Raw genomic sequence first — 18942 nt, 5'->3', positions numbered from 1 at the left:
TTTAATATATGTACAGGAATCGCCTTGTGACACCCGAAAATACATCAAGAAGTTTTCCTCGTACAGTTTGATGAACCGATTTTCAAATTTTTTCTCAAATTTTCCAAAGAAGTTTTGCACATTCTCTATTGTTGTTCCATTAAAAGCTGTATCTGAGTTGACGTCCGCATACAAATCATTAGAAGGTAGTTTCATAAAAAAATCTGGTTCCAGTCGTTCCGTCTTTCCGAAGTTGCTATTTCTATCATATGATTCCAACCTGCATTAAAATAATATTTGAATAGCGCATCAGAAAATACGACAGGCAATAAAAATAAGGCCGGGATAATTTTATAAATGTATGCCAGCAAAAATTAATTCCAAACTTCCTATTTTAGTATTTATAATTAGTTAATTATTACAACTAGTAACCCAAAAAACAAAAAATATGTAACAGTCTCTAAATAAGTAATTTTACGATCACATTTTCGTAGGTCGGCCGAAATAACAAAAAAAAATCTGTCAACTAGCGCAACGGAAACTGAAAGAGAGAACTTAAAATTTGTCGAAAGTTGCGACAGTCACATGAACGTTGAATCTGCAGTACAGATGAGATAATCTTATAACTAACTTGTACTGAATCGAAGTCCAATTGAAAAATAATCATCGATTTCTCAAATAATCATCGATTTCTCAAAGTTTGGCGGAACGTCACGTTGATAAAGTAAACGGCAAACAAAATGGCATGTCGGCAATAATCACAGCACGATCTAATTTGACCATCTTTTACGTACCTTTCTACCAATTCTTTTTTGCGTCCTGAAAGTTTGGCATTTCTTTTTTTAAGTTCGTTTTTCAGTTGTGTAATGTTCATCTGACCATAATTCGGTTTGTTCATGGTTCTAATACAAGCTTTTGATATTGTAAATCGTTTGACCGACAACAGTTATCACTGCAGCTAATGTAAACAAAGCTGCTGGATGGACCGGGAACAGTATCGCCGTCTAGCGGACCACAGGTGGCCGTAACTCACTTCGATCCCCCATTAGAATAATCAATGGGATCTGTAGCCCAACACCATGGTTTGGTACCTTTTCAGGATCTTCTTTGTGACTGGAAATTTAGGGGAAAATAACCTTACAAGTTATAAAAAATGAATGTAATTATAATAATGTTGACTCTAGTAATACCTACAATATCCTTATAATTATTTAGAACCTGCAGGTGTTTGACCTGTTCCTTCAAAAGGGTGGAAGCAGAAGTTTGAAGTTTTACTATCAAGACAGTGCAACACCAGGCTTGGAAGGTCTGCATATGTTAGAGATTTCATATGGTGAAAAATAAAAAAAAAAAAAAAAATCAGGAAACAATGTATTGTTTTCTACAGTGTGATTTAATTAGTTAAATAGCAACACTGACTGGATACATCTAGCACATGTATTTGCCAATTCAAATGAACACAGTAACTATTGATAATTGAGTATGATATAGATAATTATGTATATTGTCAGAATAAGTCTCTGTACTTGTATGATGTGTCCAGAATTGGTTCTGCCAGAAATTCATCATCTGTGCATTCTTAGCATTAAATTTTCACATTTTGGTCAATTATTTTTTGGAGTAATTCTAAAAGATTGCAAAAAAAAAAAAAAAATGATGTAATACTGTATTGATTGCAGAGTGTGGAAGGATTGTCCAAGGTACACCTAAAGGCACTGTGGTACCTCGGATTTTAGTGACAAGTGGCACAGGAAATGCCCTGCATGGCCAATGTGTGTACTTTCTGCGTACCAAGACCGAGTTGATCCTTAACCCAAACAATATAAGCGAGGTAATTAATGGCTTCTAAACTCTTAGTCTTTACATCATGTTAATTTCATGAAGAGAAAGAAAATGGAATAGATGAGTGTTTCAAATCATAACAATTCTGTGTGATCCTTTTATTTGGGGCATCGATCTGCTTGACTTTTGATATTCAGCATTTTCTGAGTCAAATTCTTTTATTTTCTTCAAAATCACAAAGGTCATATATAGACATGCCCCTAAGATTAATAACAATGTTAAAAATTGTTATAAAGATCACAGAGTAAACAACAAAATCAAGGGTAGTTGAAGTTTACTAGGAAAGATGCTTTAAAACCTTCTTGTTTTTTTATGTCACCAATTTTATTGTACAAAGCAATTATGGAATTTTTAGCTAAAATATGTATGAATCTTTTAAACAACAACTGTTACAGTTAATTAGAAATTGCAAAATAGGGGAAAACTTCATGTGTAATTTTTTGACCTACAGGAGGTAACGTTTGGAGTGCTAGATGTGTCGCAAGAACCAGGTGTGTTGTCTGCGTTTGAGAATATCATGTCTAGCATCTTCCAGCCATCCATGAGGCACCTAGAGAACTGGGGAGACTTACTGACCACACCTCAGGGAAGGAAGTCCAAGAAACAATTTCTCGACAATTTTGAAAACTTTTTACAATACCTTAGAAGTATGTAGATTGTGCAATGATTTTTTTTATTCATTTTAGAACTCGAATGCCATTAATATATATATATCTTTGATAAAATTTTGTCATATAGAATATTTCAGATGATATAGATGTATAGTTTGAAATTATCTTATTTTTCGTCACTATGTAAATTTATTTAAATGATAAACAATGTTCACATTTTCCTCTATGTTGCTTCCTGTAACTATGAATGCAGTACTCTAATTGGCATCAATCTTTAATCAATCTAATTAAAATTAGACTTGTAATTTCCGTTCCTCTACGATACACTGCAATACAAGATCTAACGACACCCCGTAAGAGGTCATCTCAGCATGACCTTTGAGATTTAAATATAAGCCAATGTTAATTGTTCAATGACGTCATCAGTCAACCAATGACAAACACCCTTATACGAGTCTTCGGTTGCGTCTCCTTAGTATTGAAGACTCAAATCAGCGCTTGATTTGAAATACGCAAAATTTCACCAACTTTGTAAGACTACTTAAATGGCTACGCTAATTATCTGGGCGTTACATTGAAAGAAAAACAGAAAACGATAAGACCTATATATTGTCTTAGTAGACAGGACGGACTGTGTTGCCAACTGGATTTCGAAAGCCGTTACCGTACACGTTATTCCCTACCAAACTATCTTTTTATATGACGCTGCTGTCTTCACTGTCTCTCTCACTCTCTTTCGTATGATTGATGAACAATCTCACAGGCAGTACCCGTTTGTAAAAATATAAATCTGTTGAAGTGTTCTCGGTGAGGTGGAGTGGGTGAAGCCATGTTGTTTACCGTTGCTATCGACCATCGGAATACCTCGGGAACGTTACGTAAGTATTTATACTTCCGAAGAATGAAATCACACCGAAAATTTCATAGGCGATGCGCTGATTGGCTGAGCTCAAAGGTCATGCTGAGATGACCTCCTACGGGGCGTCGTTAGATCTTGTATTGCAGTGTATCGTAGAGGAACGGAAATTACAAGTCTAATTTTAATTAGATTGATCTTTAATTTTCATGTATTAATTAATAAACCTTGTGTTATATTCTATGTGATACAAAACTATGAAGTAGTAACCATTTGAAAACAGTGGCAAAATTCTTTGAACTTTGATCTGTAATTTGTATATAAAATACCGTGTATTTAAACTTTATTTTTATTAAACAATAATTAAGAAATGGTTTAGAAACAGAAGTTTGGAATGGATGGAAGCATGTCTTAGGGCATACGATTGGAGAGAACAGGAGTATCTGTAAAAGGCTGCATAGATTTTACTGTAATTTTGTTAAATGTCAGGTGCCCAGGCCAATGCTGGGGAGGGTGTACACCTAATCAAGTGTACCAGTGACAAGATTAACCTGTCGGAGATCTCCACTATCAATCACTGTATCGACGTGGCAGCCAACCCGGATGTGGTCAGTGACATGGAGGAGCTGGCTATGGCCTGGTGTAAACAGATAGAACAGGCATGTGGGATTTTGTGTATCTTATTATCATCATCATTAGCTCATGATCACCTGGTCCAAGGGTGTGTGAGCATATCAACATGCCATGGCACAATGTTCAGCATTTGTTGAATTATACCTTTTAATGTTTTTAGTCCTGAATCTTAGATTGAATTTTGATAAAATTTGGTGTAAAGCATTATTTGGGGAAGAAGACTCAAATATTGTATATATTGAAGGTCTGACACTCCTGGGGTGGGGCCCAAAATGGGAATAATGAAGTCCATATTCTCACGGAAGGGAATCACATGATCTGAATATACGAATTCAAAATGGTGGCCACCAGTGTAGAAAGCATAAAATGAGGCAAGACACTGAAAATACTTATTACATCTAGGCTTTTGATTGTAGCGAGCATATGTTATACTATAATTTAGACATATCCATACCTCATTTATGCTGGAACAGTCCGTAGTTTTCCGTAACATTCTGACCAAAATTTTGAATCGAATTTGTCGGTGGAATCCTTTCAATTCAAAATTTTGGTCAGAATGTTACGGATAACTACAAACTGTCCAAGCACACATGAGGTATGGATATGTCGAGATTATAGTATAACATATGCTCGCTACAATAAAAACCTATGTAATGAGTATTTTCAATATCTTACCTCATCTTATGTTTTCTGCGCTAGCGGCTGCCATTTTGAATTTCTATCTTCTGACCACGTGATTCCCCACCGTGATTCTGTACAGGCAAAAGAACTTTGATAAAATTAACATTATTTGCCAATGTAGTAGAGATCTTGGTTAATATTTACTTGATGATATCAATGTTACGTCATAAAAACAACAGTCACTTCTGAATCAGTTAATCATTAAGGTTTATGTGCCTCTTGTATGGGGGCCGCGGTGGCCGAGTGGTTAAGGTGTCCCGACACATTATCACTAGCCCTCCACCTCTGGGTTGCGAGTTTGAAACCTACGTGGGGCAGTTGCCAGGTACTGACCGTAGGCCGGTGGTTTTTCTCCGGGTACTCCGGCTTTCCTCCACCTCCAAACCTGGCACGTCCTTAAATGACCCTGGCTGTTAATAGGACGTTAAACAAAAACAAAAAAAAGCCTCTTGTTCAACATGTTAACTTAACCTATGTGTATGTCAAAATTTTGAAAATTATTTGAAAAACAAAATTGTTGCAAGAATGCCACTTAGGAATTTGACTGCTGAAAATTAACCCAGTAAAATGCTGCAGGAAGAAATGTCTTTAATAATTTCAGATGTTGTTTTCCCTTTGTCTCTGTGTTTAGATTTGAGTCTGATTGAATAAATCATGCACTAACAATATGTCTAGAAACATCTGCAATAGATTTTTTATTGGCATTCACTTTTACAGATTTTAGCAGAGAGTGATCAGATGAGAAAGGAGGCTGACGACACAGGTCCCTTGGCAGAGCTTGACCACTGGAGACAGCTAATGGCAAGGTTTAACGCTCTCTTGGAACAGATCAAGAGCAACAAATGTCGTATGGTCATCAACATCATCAACATTGCAAGGTCCAAGGTTCTAAAGGTATACTTTACTGGGACTGTGGCAATCGGTACTCCTTGGGTGTGCTTCACAAAATGGAAGCATTATCACATCTGAGGTCATGTGGTGCGAGTTGATTTCACAGTTCAAAATGGAAGCCTAAAAGCTGTTAATTAAATCTAGTCTAATCTAATCTATATATTCAACATGTATCAAGTATGTACCATGTATATATAAAGTGTGTAGGAGATATAATATATGTGATTAAAGTGAAATTGAGTTGTGAAATATATATAAAACAGAAGTGATGAGTGAAAGACAACAGACTGAGAATATTTTTGTATTATGGACTGTAGCTGGAGCTGCCTATCTCCAGACAGTCCATTGTATGGTGTATAAATGTCTACTGTCTAGGCAAATAAAACTGTATATAACCTTAAAAATTAAATGAAAAAAAAAATCTAGTCTTAATCAAGCCAAGGAAGAATTTGTGACCCGCAATATCTCTGGAGATACATTGATTTATCATAAATTGTCAGAGAATTAACAGGCATTAACGATCTAGTAAATATACAGACAGTTAAACCTGCCTATAAAGGCCTCCTATTTTGTTTCCCATTGTAACATAACTTGTTGTAAATTAACATCTTAATAAATGCCATCCAGTTTTTAAAGGTCACATCTCTCTCCTCTTTTGAAGGTTGCGTACATAAAATGACAAGGAAAAGAATGTTTTTTTGTTCTCTATATACCTTTGTTGAAGACATACATGTCTTGATGCAATTTCTCTTGGTAGAAATGGAAAGAGTTGGACAAGAAGATTACTGACAATGCTAATGAAGCCAAAGACAATGTAAAGTTCCTGTACACGCTGGAGAAGTACTGTGAGCCACTCTACAGATGTGATCCGGTATGTTTACAAACCTTAAACTCTGGTTAGAAATGAGGTTTTAGCTTAAATAAAATGTGATGAAAATAGAGTAACATATCATCCTGAAACAAAATAGAATTTAATCAGTTTGTAAATTGATAAATTGTTATAATGATAAACATGTTTTGAATTTATACAGATCTAAACTTTTTTGTAGTATTTAATGAAGGGCAGTCCTGCAGTCATAATAGGACATTTTGTTTAAATATCAATTGAAGATTCATCCTCGTTCTGTTATCTTCAGCAACATTACCCAGTGAGTTGCAAAGATATTGTTTAGCTGTCTACAGCTCTAAGTATAACAACCCTTTAGAGGACTGATTGAGGACTGTCAATGAGTATCGACATAAGATTAAGAAATAAAGTTTCTCAGCAATATTTTTGATGTATTTATTTGTGGACAGGTATCAATGACTGACTCCTTGCCTGGTCTAGTCAATGCTATCCGTATGATCCATAGTATCTCCCGCTACTACAACACCTCTGAGAGGATGACCTCTCTCTTCATAAAGGTAAGTTATAGGATTATGGCCTCTCTGTATTATTGCTTATGAATAAAACTTTGTCATATTAAACTTAACAATCCCTTGGCTTATGGATTTAATTTACCTTCATTGAATTTCCGCCAAATCTGCTCACATCATACTGTAGTAGGTATGTAGTAAAATAACCCAGGTTCTTCATTGTCCTCCAGGGTTTTGTTTCTCTGGTCAGTGTTGGAAAATAATAATAAGATAAATATATTTAGGCAGGCTTAGTTTATTAAACACAGAAGAAAGATAATGAAAAAGTTCAATACCAACAATATCAGTGATGAGAAAACTCTACGATTCACACCACCTTGTATTCATTCAGACAACCTAATACTCATTCATACAATCTCACATTTACTCACATTCTGTCGTTCATTCAACCTTGGCCTGGCCAGGACATACTCAAATTCACATCTGCCACAATACCTGTCTTGCCTTTGAGAGGATATACTGTTAATTTAGTGATTATTTTGTACAGGTGACTAATCAGATGGTGACCGCCTGTAAGAACTACATCACAGACGAGGGTGTAACTCGGATCTGGGACCAGCCCAGACAACCTCTTATAGAGAAGCTACAGAACTGTGTCTCCCTCTACAAGAACTACCAGGCCATCTTCCAACGCACCAAGAAAAAGATTGAGGCTACACCTGGAGAGAAACCATTTGAGTTTTCAGAGATGTACATTTTCGGGAAGTTTGAGACCTTCTGCAAACGTTTGGACAAGGTTGGACTTTCGACTGATTGTATACAGTATATTGTCTACAATGTGATATTTAATATTGTGGTTGTGTTATTTCCAGTTTTAATTCTTTTTTCAATAACCTTGTGATTTTACTTGAAGGAGAATATAAAATGATTGTTTTGCATATTATATCATGTACAAATGCAGACTAGTAGGTAAGTCTACTGGAAAGTTTGGCATATCTTTGGTTTGAAGCCTGACTTTGTTACTCTGGAAGGGACTTTCAGTGACATTCTCTTGTTTTTTAGATTATCACCTTGATGAACTCCATCCAGGCATTTTCAGCTTTGTCTGAGTCAAAGATTGAGGGCATTGAGTCTTACTCGTCCAGATTTCTTCAGATTTATTCTAGCCTGAAGAAAAAGCCATATGACATCCTGGATCATCGAAAACTGGACTTTGACAATGATTTTGATGACTTCAAAAGACAGCTTGGCGATCTAGAGGTATACTAGGTTTTCTCATCCTCGGCCCCAGGTGAAAATCGCACTGTCGCTCTTTACTTTGTTGGAATGATTCATACATATTATGTAGCAGTTGCTTCAGTAGTAATACAGACTATAAACTTTACTAACCAGAAAGATAATTATCTTTTTTCGCTTGCTATTTGCGCAAGATGGTAACATTTTGAATTATATAATTTATATTCTCCATTTTTAAAGGGGTACACGGGGATGGTTGCAATGATAGTTGTGTTTTGTTTAATAAAAAATGGTGGCTAGAATTCATGATTTAGTCATTTAGTTTTGTTTCAAACAAAATATAGATTGGTTTGACTTGGTGCTGACATAGTAATTATACTTTCAGTCTGGAATCCAAGTTTTCATGGAAGGATCATTCTCTAAGATGACCTCTGCCACCCAGGCTCTCACCCTCCTTTCAAGGTAATCCTTAACATTGTGTATTGATAAGTGGTGATTAATTTGACTACTAATTGGACTATAGATCCTGTTTATAAAAAGTATTAAAGTGGCCTAGTTAATGTCTTAATTTCTCTCTTGTAGATTTGAGACTCTCAACTTACCAAGACTGAAAATAGAGGAAAAATATGCAACCATTATGGTGCAGTATGGAGGAGAAATTGAGGAAATAAGAAAGGTATGCTAACCTCCCGCATAGTGAGAGGTTTATGAAATCATTTGGATTGATTTTGTTGATCAGGTTATATATACATTTGAAACTCCTTGATTTTATTGTTTCAAAGCATTCCTTGGAAACCTTTTAATGGTCATATACAAACTATAAGCTTTCTTTAATTGTTTCCCACTGGGATACAGGGAGTTTGGGTGGGGGACTACAGCTTTCCACTGTGTCCATCTTTTCTGTCCTTCCACATTTGATCTTGTCTAGTCCTTCACTACTCATCAATAGAACTTCATACTTGGGGCATATGCTCACCTAGGTGAGGCAGTGTGCCATGTACCAAAAGAAGGTAATTCTAACTTGCATTTTGATCTTTGACCTTCATAAAAAGGTGGTTTCTGGGTTGTATCTCTGCACTATTAATCACTGGATCTTAATACTTTGGTCATGTGGTCACCTAGTTTAGGTGGTAGCATGTTTCAAAAGTAGGTCACTCTAATTTACATTTTGACCAAAATAAAAAAGGAAATAAAGAAGATTATCTGAGCTTTTTCTCTTGCCCTACTTGTCACTGGACCTTCATATTTCAGGCATCAGTTCACCAAGGTAAGACTATTCTGTCACTGACCTACAAGAGTGGCCTACATTTTGACCTACATCAAAGAAAATTTCTATCTGGGCTGTATCTCCTATGCCACTTGTCACTGGAACCTCACACTTGGGCATATTTTTACCAAGGGGAGGCAGTGTGTCGTCTCAAAAGTAGATCATTTTGACCTTTGACCTACATCAATGATCCAGGAAGCCCAGTCACCTATATATCTAGGGGAAAGACAAGTGTTGCCACTTTGTCGTCACAATGACTCCATCGTGTATTGGGGTTGATAGGGATGCTAGCATATTGTCATTAACATTGATTTTATATCATTGATAATAATGGATTGCTTCTTACTGTTGACTTGATTTAAATATGTTGTTGCCCAAGTTCTGGTGATAACAATCATTTTGTGATTTAACATTTATATAATTCCGTGTTATATAGCTGTATATGAAGTATAAAGAGGATCCACCCATCCCGAGGAACATGCCTCCAGTGTCGGGCAAGATCACCTGGGCCAGACAGCTGTCACAGCGGATACAGGATCCCATGGACATCTTTGCAGTTAGTACTGTGAGGCAATCGGATCTCTACATTTTAATGCTTGGCTACTTGGAAATTTAATTTTAGTAATATCTAGGGTCCTGCATTGAAATGTGGGTGCCCTAAATGCAAATGTGTAAAAGGGTTTTATAATTAGAAGTTTCTAACGAGGTCGCTGTTACTAAAAATAGAACCAGGATTATAATATTTATTAAAATTACACCATGTTTTCTTAATTTCACATGATGACACAGTGGTATGCAAATATGCAATCAGAATATAAACGTATCTGAGGTCAAGGCCACTTTTTTTTTTTAAATTTGTGTGACTATAGTTAGAGGGTTAATGGTCAAAAGTTCCACTAGACTACTTGTGAAATAAGAAAGTTTATGTACAAGATACCTCATAATCCCCACAATCAATTTAGTTCATTATGATCATGTACTCTACTTACTGGCAGTAATTTAGTTTCTTTAAAAAAACCTTCTGGTTGGTTAAAGAAGAAAACACATATTTAAGAGAGAAAAAAGGCTCAAGTAGATTTTATTTTCAAATTGACATGTTATTTGAACTGCTTATTTCAGTAAATTTGAAGAATTTGAAGATGTGGTGATATCTACTTTGTTTAAGTACAACACCTAATTATTACTTCATAAAAGTTTGACTGCTTGAATCTAATTTGAAAGATGCGGGCAAGCTGTTTGAAGACAGAAGATGCAAAGCGAATTATTCGTAACTACAACAGGATGATGCGAGTACTCCTGGAGTATGAGATGCTGTACCATGATGCCTGGAAAAAGTCTGTAGCTGTGGCTACCAATTGTAAGTAATAGGGGTGAGAAAAGCTGTTAACACTCAAGTAATTTATAAGAAAATCCTCTGCTTTAAGAGCCTCGCATAACTTTGAAAAATAGACATAGATAGCCTGACTTTGGCAAACATATAATTCCTGATAATGTTGTAGTCCTACAAGCCCCTGTGCTAGTGAGACATCCCACAAAGCAAGGATTACTGCTGGTGAACTTTGACCCCTACATATTTGAGGTGATAAAGGAGGCGGAGTACATGATGAAGCTGGACTTGGAGATCCCAGAGGCAGCCACAGTACTAGTCCACTCCAGGGATAACCTCAAGGCCCACAACAACAAACTCCAGGTAACCTTGTGTGTCATCATCTGATTATCTTTACTTAATTTCTGAAATCTTGAGTTTAAATCAGAATCATGTGGAAATATTTTTTGTTTTCATTGAAGTGTTGATTCCTTGTAGCAAAGTTTACATTTTTCTCAGTCATTACCTTTATGAACGATTTGCATTGAAATGATTTTAAATGGTAAAAGTTTCAACTCACCCTCTTGATGACAAAAAGGAGCTTGATGATGTGGGTCTTTCAATCATAACTGTAAGACATCATCATCTGTTCAAGTCTGTGACATTAACATTTTTAAGCACTAGTCCGGACAAGCAAAATGCATTGTTTATTACAACAAATATATTGAGATTCAAGGATTTTCCACTAATCCGAACCAAAAAGTACTAGTCATGGGCATAACGTCGCAGACTGCTGTTCACTGGTCACTTTTTTGAAAGCAAAGTTTTTTTCTGATCACTGGTAGAATAAGGTTTTAATGTGATTGGTTCTATAAGCCCAAGACTTTACAAATGGCAAGCATTTTCAGAAGGTAGCTGAAATGTTAAGAGTAAGAAGATGGGAAATACCAGGATTGATTTCATCCTAGTAACTGTTTTCATATGACTCATTCTATCCATTTGTTGTTTTTAGATGCTGCTTGATGAAAACAATAGCCTGAGAGCAGATATTCCACCCATATTTTTTAATCTGCTGAGGCCTTCATTGAGGAAGGTAGGTTGTGAATGATTGATAAGAATGTTTACTGTGTGGCATTAATTCGTAAGAATAAACATTGATGAAACCAGTTATTGTTTGGTATTCATGGCTACATTTAATGCCATTAAAAAACAAAGCAAAATCAAAATGAAAAAAAAAGAAGTTTGTTTATTGTGAATTTGAGCACTGAATAAAAAGCCGCCCAGCAATAAGATGAATTATAACTATTTTAAATACTTCACTTATCAGGTGGATGTGGCAATACGACCAGGGCTAGTGAATCACACCTGGACATCTCTCAGTCTGCCAGTTTACTTCGATATTGTGTCAAATGCCCTGAACGAACTGGGAATAGTTGTCAAACAGGTAAGAATGTTTGTAATAAATCTAGTAATACAGAAACCCATGACGCTAACAATCAAAAGTGTTTCCAGGAAATAAGCTTATGATTTATGGAACCAGTTCCATTTTTCGTTTCATGCTTAAATTTCAAAATTCAGTTACAAAATTTCAAAATTTTTGAACTTAAAAGCTTTAATTTGGTATCATCTGCGTATTTGTTTATGGATAATGAAGATTTACAATCTTAAGTTTGTATATATTTATGTACAAGGTAAATGACATCAAAGTAACAAGGATCGACAGCATGCTTAAAGAGATCAGTGAAACATTACTTTGCGACCTGCCAGAGCGTGCACCATGGACCGTCAGTCAGTTCCTCAAAAAGATGGAGGTTTGTGAAATTAGTTACATAAATTGGTTATGTCTTTAAGAAGAGTTGAATCTTGAAGAATTAATTTGTTCCCCTGAAGATGTTTACGAAAAATTTTCGTATCTTCAGTAAATAGTTTACAGATAACAGTTAATTGGCTTGGTTTTGTATAAGGCTGTTTGCAAATGTGTCTGATATACAAAAATTGAAAGAAAATGGCAGAGATTAGACACTTTGTTTTGGTGTGTATAGGGTTATTGCAAAGACATGGGACAAGAGATCAACAAGATGAGTCACGTGATTGAGGATGCAGTGGCTGAACTGATCAGGATCTTTTTACACAGAGCCCAGATGGGACAGAGTGTTATAGATGTGGAGCCAAGTGCTGAAGCTGGCAGTAAGATATCTACTTTACCCCATCATCATGAAGAGTATTTTTCAAAATTTTTATCGATGTCTGTAAGATGAATGATAAAAAAATAATCTTTATAAAAAAATAAAGAAAAATATAAAGACAAAGAAAACGCTACACCTGTGGTGCTTTGTATGATTCTAGATTTTTATCAAATTCCAATTTCATTATTTATGGTATACTGTCATGGTATTATGCATGAAGTTTTCGGGATGAAGGATTATGAAATATGTTCAACAAATATTATTGCCCCACCATCAAGAACGTTGAAAAGTTCAAATAACTTTAATAAATTTTTCTCAGATAAGTAGTATAAAGCTTTGTCAGTGAGTTTACCCCGCTGCTTGTTACAGTGGATGTTATGACTATCTTTATCGCCAATGAAGAAAGTTGTGATGGTCAGAGTGTGGATGACAGTGTCAGTGACATGTCGGACGAGCAGAACATTCGAGAGGCTTGTGATGAGCTGAAGGAATCCTTTAACCATAGACTTGTGGAGGCGTTGCTCAAAGCCACACGACACTCTCTTGATGTGATGAGACGTCGCTTCTTCTCTGGGTAATCATTGTTAACCAATATTGTGGGTATTGCCTATCATTAAATGAATGTTTTATTGTTTATAGAATGTTAAATTGTCATCCCATGAAAATTCCACAATTTTTGCCATATTTAAATTATAACTGATCTCAACCTTAGTTTTGACTGCTGGATAAGGGAAGTCACATCTTACCAGTTTATTTTGGGGATTCTCCTGTAAAATATGGACTCTAGAAATAATGTGTATAGTGTACAGTATAGTGGGCATGAGGGAAAATGTGGCTTATTATATGGTACTCTTTGAATTTTTTCAACTTTACCTGTTTAACTCACTTGGGTGTCCTCATGTTTGGTACTAGGAGCGAGAGGTTTCAAGTCCCTGTTTTTAAAGTGCTTTAAATCATTACCCACAATTCCTCTGGCCTGTTTCCTATTGTAAAGTGAAAGAAAATTCCATTTCCCAGCATAGATTAACATACTGCAGTTAAGTCCATCTTATTCATCTGTTTATTTCAGAGGCAGAAGGCATGGTATGATGCATTTTGATGAAAGTGTTGGAGGTTTGAGCAGTGGTAGCAGACAAGTTCCATTCTTCACTGCAAACATCACTTTGTCCATCCCTCATGTGGTTAGTATTCCAATTAGTTCTCTTTAAAAAAACAAGATAGGATTTCTATCTACAAAAGAGATTAAAACTTCTTCAAAGCATTTATACCCTAATGTTGGAATATCTTTCAGCAATCTTACATGATGTCAATTAATTTCTTATCAGTGAAAGGTATGAAATAATTTATTTGATGAAAAATTACATCAACTGCTTTGATATATCATCACATAGATTTTAGTATTGACCAATCAGAATGGCGCTTTCCATTCACTCTATTGAAATTGACAATTTTTCAGCCCAGACACAAATCTGGGAATGTAAGAAAAACGGTTGTTTTGCTTCACCTTTGTTGCATGTATGGCAGGACATATTCAACTGCATTTGATAACGGTTTTGTATCCAAAAATTAAAAAGTAACAACAAGAAATGCTGAAATAACAGCCCATTCAATATGGTCATCAGTCTCTCTTATTGCCATCAAGAGTAATGTCATAAGAAAACTGTCTATAAAGCTTTTTTTTTACCAATTCCCACACTTTTCAATGCATAGATTTTTACTATATTTTCCTTTAAAAATGAAATGGATTACAAAATGTATTGTTTCTTTATTGCTGAATATCCAGGTTATTGATGCTATTCCTGTATGCCTCATGATGTATTGTTTATATAGATGTGAAGAGTCCTAGAATTTCAGTCATTGTCTGCAAAATTCTTGGAATTTGGCATCATGTCTTGAACGTCTTTCAATTTGGCATAAATACTTTGAAAAGTCCTTGAATTTTATTAAGCCTTTGGTATTGATATAAACTTGATTTAAAGGAGATATTCAAATAAATACTGTTTTTCTTAAAGCACATATTGTTTTCACTCAAAGAAATTGTTTGCTGCATTTTCCTTGTTTTTGGGTAGTGTGACAGAAAAATAAGATTTTATTTAAAACTTAATGCTATTTACTACATAAATATCACAGAAAAATAAGATTTTGTATAAAACTTAACGCTATGTACTACATTACTATCACTATATGTTACATAATTTAATTCCACCAAAAGTTTATCACAGTTACTGTCCTTGAAAAATCTTGGAAAAGTCTTAGAATTGGAAAACTAAGAGTCTGCATGGTGTGATAGTATGCTCTGTGATAACCAGAATAAAATACTTGTGTACAGGTGATGCAGCCCGGACTGGAGGATATACAGCACGCTCTCAACAAAGCCACACAGATGGTAGTGGACATCAGTAAGGATGTGTACCAATGGGGACAGGACCGCTCACGACAGTTCACAACAGAACACAAAGAAACCAACTCTTTTCACCCTCATGGTGAGATATAGCTCAAAGTTCTTATGTCATAAATAACTGTTACAGATAGTTAACCCCAGGTTAATAAGGCTGAAAAGTACTGTATTAACAGTACCTGTCTGCGTGGGGCCATATCAAAATACGGTAGATTCAAATCTACATGTTATCGTGAAGAAATCTGGTGGTTGTTGACTTGAATTTGCCAAATACATAGTTTTTAAACTCAAGATATTTTGTTGGGATGTATAGATTTCACTCTCAACATATTTTGTTGGAATGTATAGATGAAGGTAGTTGAGGACAAAACCTGCATTTTTTTAACAAAATTTACTGCCAACTGCAATCAGAAAGATTCTGAAAATTGTTTAAGTGTCAGGACCTTTATGATATAATTAGATTTGATGTATGCTGTGTTGTTTATGTCCAGATCCATTGGCTCATATGACAAAACTTCTGCCTCCCATACCACTAAAGAACTACCACAAGAGTATTGCAGACAACAAGGATGTGTCAAAGTATGTGATGATGATGTCATCCGCACTCAGTACACTGAAGGCAGACATCATGGAGGCCCTACAGAGATACTCAGACTACGCCTTTCTATGGGAGAAGGATCGAGAGGAGGCTGTAACGGTTAGTATCACATACATGTCTGACTCTCGAGTCTTTGGTGTAGAGTTATTTAATGTTTCCGTGTAGATAATGCATGTTATCGGTATCTTTCATTTAAAGTATTGTGTATAAATTAAATGATATCAAGTTGATTTTTGTGGACAATGACATTGATGTAAGATTCTATTACAGCTGAACTCATGTCAGAGAAATATATACCGTATTTGACCTAATAAGGGCGCAGGGCGCGGGTAATTGACAGTGGGGGCGCCCTTATTAAGATTAGTTATTCTGAAGTTTTATGAAACAGACTATACCTTATAGCAGAATACCCAAGGTTGTGGAAACGGTAAAATATTCAGTCATAAAAATATTCCAGATGAAGATATCTATTCATTATCATATATTAAGCTTAAAAACATCACTTGAATACTCCTGTAAACTTGTAAACCATGCCAGCTGATCTTTAGACCAGAGAACGTGTGTTCCACCATTTATGTTCAAATGGAACTCTTTTGTGTTCTATTTATAGAAACAGGTGATTTCCCAGATCATATCAGACATCGTTTTCTTTGACCTCATAATTAATTTACAATATCTTTTACCAGCTTTCTGTTCTGAACAAAAGTTATTTATCAACAAGAATGAAGTCTTTACTTTATCTTCAAATAAAGATGGTAAGTTATTATTTGTATGTGTGTTTAGTTTTGGGTGCTCTTTGCACTGACATGTCATCTGTAGCCTGTAGGAATACACAAAATGTGGCGAAAACATGTGTTCCAGTTACTTAATTTGCTGAAGAAAATTGAACACATAAAGTAGCAAAATATTTCACATGAATCATTACTTTTGAACACCATTTTGACACTCTGTCAAAGATTTATTTCCTTGAAAAAAGGTAGGGGCGCCCTTATTAGGGCAGGCGCCCTTATTAGGTCAAATACGGTATGTGAAAACTCTCACAATAACTTTAATTACTAAAACAGTAACATGAAATCCTGATATGTTAAAGGAGCATTCCGTCGTTTATATGAGTTTATGCTATAAAAATAAACTTGAATCTTTTATTTTTCTCAACTGGTAAAGGTAAGCTTTAACATACAACACTCAAAGTCTGAAGATAACCCAAAGTTCTTCAAAATATAAGTTTTTGAAAATGTAACTTTGACCTGAAGTGCAAAAATTAATTGCCACAGACAACTATCAGTATGAGCATGCATAGACAAGTTCACAAACAGAAACAAAAACGAGGCTCTCCAAGTAAACAATTAGCTAATGGATCACTGAAATCGGAATCGTGAAAAAAGGTGTTTGTCTTATCTTGGTTCTAATTCTGTAGCCATTTCCTTCATTTACATCCATGCTCTGTATGTTTTGTTTGTAAACACTTATATGATACTACATCAATATTTAGAAATAGGTCACTGACCTAAATGTTTTACATCGCTGGGTTTTATATTTTCTCCTGATGTATTGTTTACTTGACTGATCTTTTAAATGTTGCTTTATTTCCGTCAAAGTTGCCTTGGACATGTACTTACTTTTCAAGCATTTCTAGTTTCTTAACAATGGAAGCAATCATATTTCAGGAGTTTGTAGCAGAAGATCCCATTTTGTCAGAGTACAAGGCAAAAGTTGCTATGTTCAAGAAACTAGAAGACAACATTGAAGACATCCACACTTCAGAACAAGTGGGCGCTATTGAACTCTTTACAGGTAAACAAAAGAAACTTTCACACAGCCAAATTTGTCCATGGAACTTGTCACAAGGGGATTTGCTTCTCTGGAAAAAATTGTTTCAGTGGTACTGTTTACTTAAATATGTAAAAGTAGTGTGTCATCAGGCATTTCTCAAAACATGTTTCGGTAAAATCAGGTTTTGTAAGAGAAGGGCTCATGGCCCCTGACCTATTATGTCTTTGATGCCTAGTGACTTGTTCTTAAGATTTCATGGTAGGTAATAACATTACTGAACACTTCTGAATGTGATGATAGACTTTGAGAAATATTATGTTGATGCTTTTGAAAGCTATTTTAGTCATCTTTCAAGTTAAAAATTATGGCAGAATGTTTTGATTCTAACGTGATTTTCTGTATCCAGCACTTTAATGACAGTTTGCTACTTTAACTTCCTTCTGTCAGTAAACCAATGATTAAAGTGTGCTACTTTAACTTCCTTCTGTCAGTAAACCAATGATTATAGTGTGATACTTTAACTTCCTTCTGTCAGTAAACCAATGATTATAGTGTGATACTTTAACTTCCTTCCGTCAGTAAACCAATGATTAAAGTGTGATACTTTAACTTCCTTCTGTCAGTAAACCAATGATTATAGTGTGATACTTTAACTTCCTTCTGTCAGTAAACCAATGATTAAAGTGTGATACTTTAACTTCCTTCTGTCAGTAAACCAATGATTAAAGTGTGCTACTTTAACTTCCTTCTGTCAGTAAACCAATGATTATAGTGTGATACTTTAACTTCCTTCTGTCAGTAAACCAATGATTAAAGTGTGCTACTTTAACTTCCTTCCGTCAGTAAACCAATGATTAAAGTGTGTTTCTTGCCTATGTAATGAGATGTACCTTTACCATACTGTAGAACCTCTGAAGCTGGCCCTGAGGGTGGAAATCAAGGCCTGGAAGCTTCTGTTTGGAAAAGAACTCAACAGAAAATACCGAAGTAAAATGGAAGAAGTCATCAACTTCATAGATGACTACAGCAAACGTCTGGCTCGTCCAATCAGAGACCTAGAAGATGTGAGGGAGGCAATGGCTGCCCTTACCGACATCAGAGAAAATACCATACAGATAGACATGACATTAGGCCCTGTGGAGGTAAAATGATATGGGAGAGGGAGAAATTTTTACTTTGAGTACATAATTGGGCTCAGAATCACAGCAAAGCCTCAGTTCAGATAGATATTTTATATCATTGAGTAGAATTTCCTTTACGACAAGGCAAACAGCTAATATGATGTATCCAGTCATTTTGAGACAGGGTCTCCTTATAATAGTTGGTGAC

At 35.4% G+C, this 18942-nt stretch overlaps 1 protein-coding gene across 1 annotated transcript in view; it reads left to right on the top strand.

Annotated features, from left to right (window-relative positions):
- LOC117318268 (dynein heavy chain 8, axonemal-like) overlaps positions 1 to 18942 on the top strand; it is a gene marked incomplete at its 3' end in the record, with an annotated part of 55060 nt that overhangs the window by 6667 nt on the left and 29451 nt on the right. Inside the window, exons 4-26 of the mRNA XM_033873273.1 lie at positions 1195 to 1285; positions 1659 to 1810; positions 2273 to 2468; positions 3778 to 3947; positions 5320 to 5496; positions 6251 to 6364; positions 7397 to 7645; positions 7912 to 8109; positions 8471 to 8547; positions 8668 to 8761; positions 9789 to 9908; positions 10574 to 10709; positions 10852 to 11042; positions 11671 to 11751; positions 11986 to 12102; positions 12350 to 12469; positions 12701 to 12845; positions 13214 to 13418; positions 13914 to 14025; positions 15174 to 15327; positions 15734 to 15939; positions 17508 to 17634; positions 18520 to 18755. Of these exons, the coding sequence (XP_033729164.1) occupies positions 1195 to 1285; positions 1659 to 1810; positions 2273 to 2468; positions 3778 to 3947; positions 5320 to 5496; positions 6251 to 6364; positions 7397 to 7645; positions 7912 to 8109; positions 8471 to 8547; positions 8668 to 8761; positions 9789 to 9908; positions 10574 to 10709; positions 10852 to 11042; positions 11671 to 11751; positions 11986 to 12102; positions 12350 to 12469; positions 12701 to 12845; positions 13214 to 13418; positions 13914 to 14025; positions 15174 to 15327; positions 15734 to 15939; positions 17508 to 17634; positions 18520 to 18755 (3468 nt within the window). The remainder of the gene's footprint in view (positions 1 to 1194; positions 1286 to 1658; positions 1811 to 2272; positions 2469 to 3777; positions 3948 to 5319; positions 5497 to 6250; positions 6365 to 7396; positions 7646 to 7911; positions 8110 to 8470; positions 8548 to 8667; positions 8762 to 9788; positions 9909 to 10573; positions 10710 to 10851; positions 11043 to 11670; positions 11752 to 11985; positions 12103 to 12349; positions 12470 to 12700; positions 12846 to 13213; positions 13419 to 13913; positions 14026 to 15173; positions 15328 to 15733; positions 15940 to 17507; positions 17635 to 18519; positions 18756 to 18942) is intronic.

The sequence above is a fragment of the Pecten maximus genome, unplaced genomic scaffold (assembly GCF_902652985.1).
Source record: "Pecten maximus unplaced genomic scaffold, xPecMax1.1, whole genome shotgun sequence".
Classification (NCBI taxonomy): domain Eukaryota; kingdom Metazoa; phylum Mollusca; class Bivalvia; order Pectinida; family Pectinidae; genus Pecten; species Pecten maximus.
The sequence above is the reverse complement of the archived record's forward strand: the minus strand, read 5'-3'. Positions and strand labels throughout refer to the sequence as shown.